The sequence below is a fragment of the Gekko japonicus genome, unplaced genomic scaffold (assembly GCF_001447785.1).
Source record: "Gekko japonicus isolate JY-2015 unplaced genomic scaffold, Gekko_japonicus_V1.1 scaffold3144, whole genome shotgun sequence".
In the NCBI taxonomy this organism is placed as follows: domain Eukaryota; kingdom Metazoa; phylum Chordata; class Lepidosauria; order Squamata; family Gekkonidae; genus Gekko; species Gekko japonicus.
The window spans coordinates 16,053-19,045 of record NW_015159801.1 but is presented as its reverse complement, the minus strand read 5'-3'; the positions used below and the strand labels follow the sequence as shown (position 1 = coordinate 19,045).

The 2,993-nt window shown below is 49.6% G+C and overlaps 1 protein-coding gene across 1 annotated transcript in view; it reads right to left on the bottom strand.

Annotated features, from left to right (window-relative positions):
* Positions 1 to 2,993, bottom strand: part of LOC107107171 (GPI ethanolamine phosphate transferase 1-like) — a 99,166-nt gene that overhangs the window by 82,018 nt on the left and 14,155 nt on the right. The window contains exon 6 of the mRNA XM_015407432.1: positions 1,587 to 1,763. Coding sequence (XP_015262918.1) covers positions 1,587 to 1,763 — 177 coding nt within the window. The remainder of the gene's footprint in view (positions 1 to 1,586; positions 1,764 to 2,993) is intronic.

The window sequence follows — 2,993 nt, the reverse complement described above, 5'->3', positions numbered from 1 at the left end:
CTAGCTATTGGGGATGGGGGGAACGTGCAGAACTGTCCTCACAGAGGAGGGAGAGCTTGCACCTGAATAAAACTTGGTCTTAAAGGTGCCACTGGACTGTTTTGTACCGGGGGGACGCGGGGGCCTCTGCAACTTCCCTGGCTGCTTCTTGCTCTGACTGAGGGCTGCTGGGAGCAGGGGGCGAGGCTTGTTGCATGTCCCCGCCCCCTGCGTGCTTTATTGCCTGCAGGAAATGACCCTGGCCTAGAATAAAACTTTGTTGGTCTTAAAACTAACACCAGGCTCCAGCTTTGTTCTGCAGCTTCAGACCCGCATGGCTAAACCCACCCGGATCTGTATCACTGCCTGTCTGAGTGACTGATATGCCTGCTCTTAAGTACAGGAGTCACCAAGATTGCTCCATAGTCAAAACTAAGGCTTCTTCTACCTGGGGCCTCCCTGACACATTCCACGGCCAAGCCTTCTTGGGGCAAGACTAGAGCCACCAGCTTGGTCGGCACGATGCTTGACATCAATGCAGGCTTTTTAATCTGCCTCTGAGATGGGCAGGGGGTCGGAACTGTGCACTGTGGCACTTCGGGCTCCGGGAGCTGACAGGCAAACCCTCTCCCCCGCAGTATGCTGACTTACTTTTACCACATCAGCTATTCTAATGAAGTTTGAGGAAGAAGGCCTTTTCCTCTTAACCTTTTGCAACAAAGTACTGCTGAGGGGTGTTCTACCATGTCACAAACCTCACAAATGAAACTGGTTTATTTGTGATGTTTCATGGTTCATGAAGCTGGCATACCATGAACCATACCACATTTTCCCAGTTCATGCCCATCACTACTCAACACCAGTTCTCTAGGTGAAATCCATCTGGTTGTCCTCATGAATTACCCCTGCATTGACCCATGTGGATCTATAAGAACCAGATCATCACTGAGACAGTACCCTAAGACCACAATTGTACCTTTAAAGATTGACTACCTCTTTCAATAGTCTTTCAGTAGTCATGTATGGCTGCGAGAGTTGGACTATAAGGAAGGCCGAGCGCCGAAGAATAGATTCTTTTGAACTATGGTGCTGGAGAAGACTCTTGAGAGTCCCTTGGACTGCAAGAAGATCAAATCAGTCAATCCTAAAAGAAATCAACCCTGACTGTTCCCTGGAAGGCCAGATAATGAAACTGAAGCTCAAATACTTTGGCCACCCAATGAGAAGGGAGCACTCCCTGGAGAAGACCCTGATACTGGGAAAGATTGAAGGTCAAAGAAGACGGGGGCGGCAAAGCATGAGATGGTTAGACAGTGTCATCGATGCAACGAACATGAAATTGAGCCAACTTCAGAGGACGGCAGAAGACAGGAGGGCCTGGCGTGACCTGGTCCATGGGGTCGCGAAGAGTCGGACTCGACTGTGCGACTGAACAACAACAACAGCAGATAAACTCTCTACCAACTTAAATCCTGCCATGCAGGTTGAACTAGCACTGGGACGTCACTTGTACAAGCCCTACCAAGATATCAGACACAGCAATAGATTTGACTGCACAACACAGTTTGGTCTAAGCAAGCAAAAAGGGAAACACATTTTTAGCTTACCTTACTCGGGGTACCGCGGATCAAACCGGCCTGTGCCTTGATAATCACCAGAATCACATAAGATGTCCAGCCCACAAAACTCAGGGCAACGCTTATGCCAAGGAAGAGCCTGTCATAGGTATGGTAATACGACAGCCCTTCTAAAGCGAGATCGATCAGCTGACTGCAAAGAGACACCTGTGGAAAAGGAACACGAAAGAGCCCCTTTACAAATCAGTAGTGAGTTGTACCCCACACTTATTAGACAGTGTCATAGATGCAACGAACATGAGATTGAGCCAACTTCAGAGGACGGCGGAAGACAGGAGGGCCTGGCGAGATCTGGTCCATGGGGTCGCGAAGAGCCGGACTTGACTGTGCAACTGAACAACAACAACTTGGTAACCCAATGCCTGCCAAGGAAGGACCAAATGAGAATGTGGTGTGCGACTGACTTGACTGATCCTTCCCCTTGCATTTTTTTTTTACTTTAATGAAAAATATTAAATGGGAAACCTGAAGTCTCTTTTTTTCCTGCAGATTCAAAACCGTGCTCCCCGAACTGCTAGCTGAGCAGCCCAAACAGCCCAGCTCAGCCCAGGCTTGTCAGACCAGGGGAGCTAAGCAGGGTCAGCCACAGTCTGGACTTGGGTGGGCAGGGCTATTTCGGGGCAGGAACGCACAGGAACGGAGTTCCGGCTGGCTCCTGAGTTGGCCACGCCCAGCAGGAACCCGTTAGCATAATAGGCCACACCCAACAGCAGGAACTCATTCGGATTGGCTACATTAGGGGTGTGTGGCCTAACATGCAAAGGAGTTCCTGCTACAAAAAAAAAGGCCCTGGGTTTTGACAACAAACAAGGTAAACAGAATAAGAAGGGAAAGGTGGGTGTGGCTGGATGACCACACTTCTGGTGACATGGGGGTGTGGCCTAATATGCTAATGTGCTGTGCTGTCAGGGTGTGGCCTACTATGCTAATGAGTTTCTGCTGTTGTGTATGGCCTATTATGCTAATGAGTTCCTGCTGGGCTTTTTCCACAAAGAAAGCCCTGTGAATGGGAGACCACTGAGGAAGACTGGGGTTGCTACGGGGAGGAAGGCCAATGGCAAGCCGCCTCTGCTCATCTCTTCCCTGGAGCACCCTGGGGTTGGGGGGTCGCCAGGTTCTTCTTCAAGCTGCTTTGCTCCAGACAGCAGGAAAAAGGATTTTTAACTGCAAACCAGATAATAATTTTGGAGCATCCAATGGAGGAACTGGATTATTTGGGATCACATCTTATTTTTTTATTTTTACTTATTTACATTGTTTATAGTCCGTCTTCCTCACGGGGATTGAAGGCAAGGTTGTCCTTGGTCCATTCCAGTCTGGCTTTTGCCCAGGCCACGGGACGGAGACGGTGCTGGTTGCCCTGACTGACGACCTCCG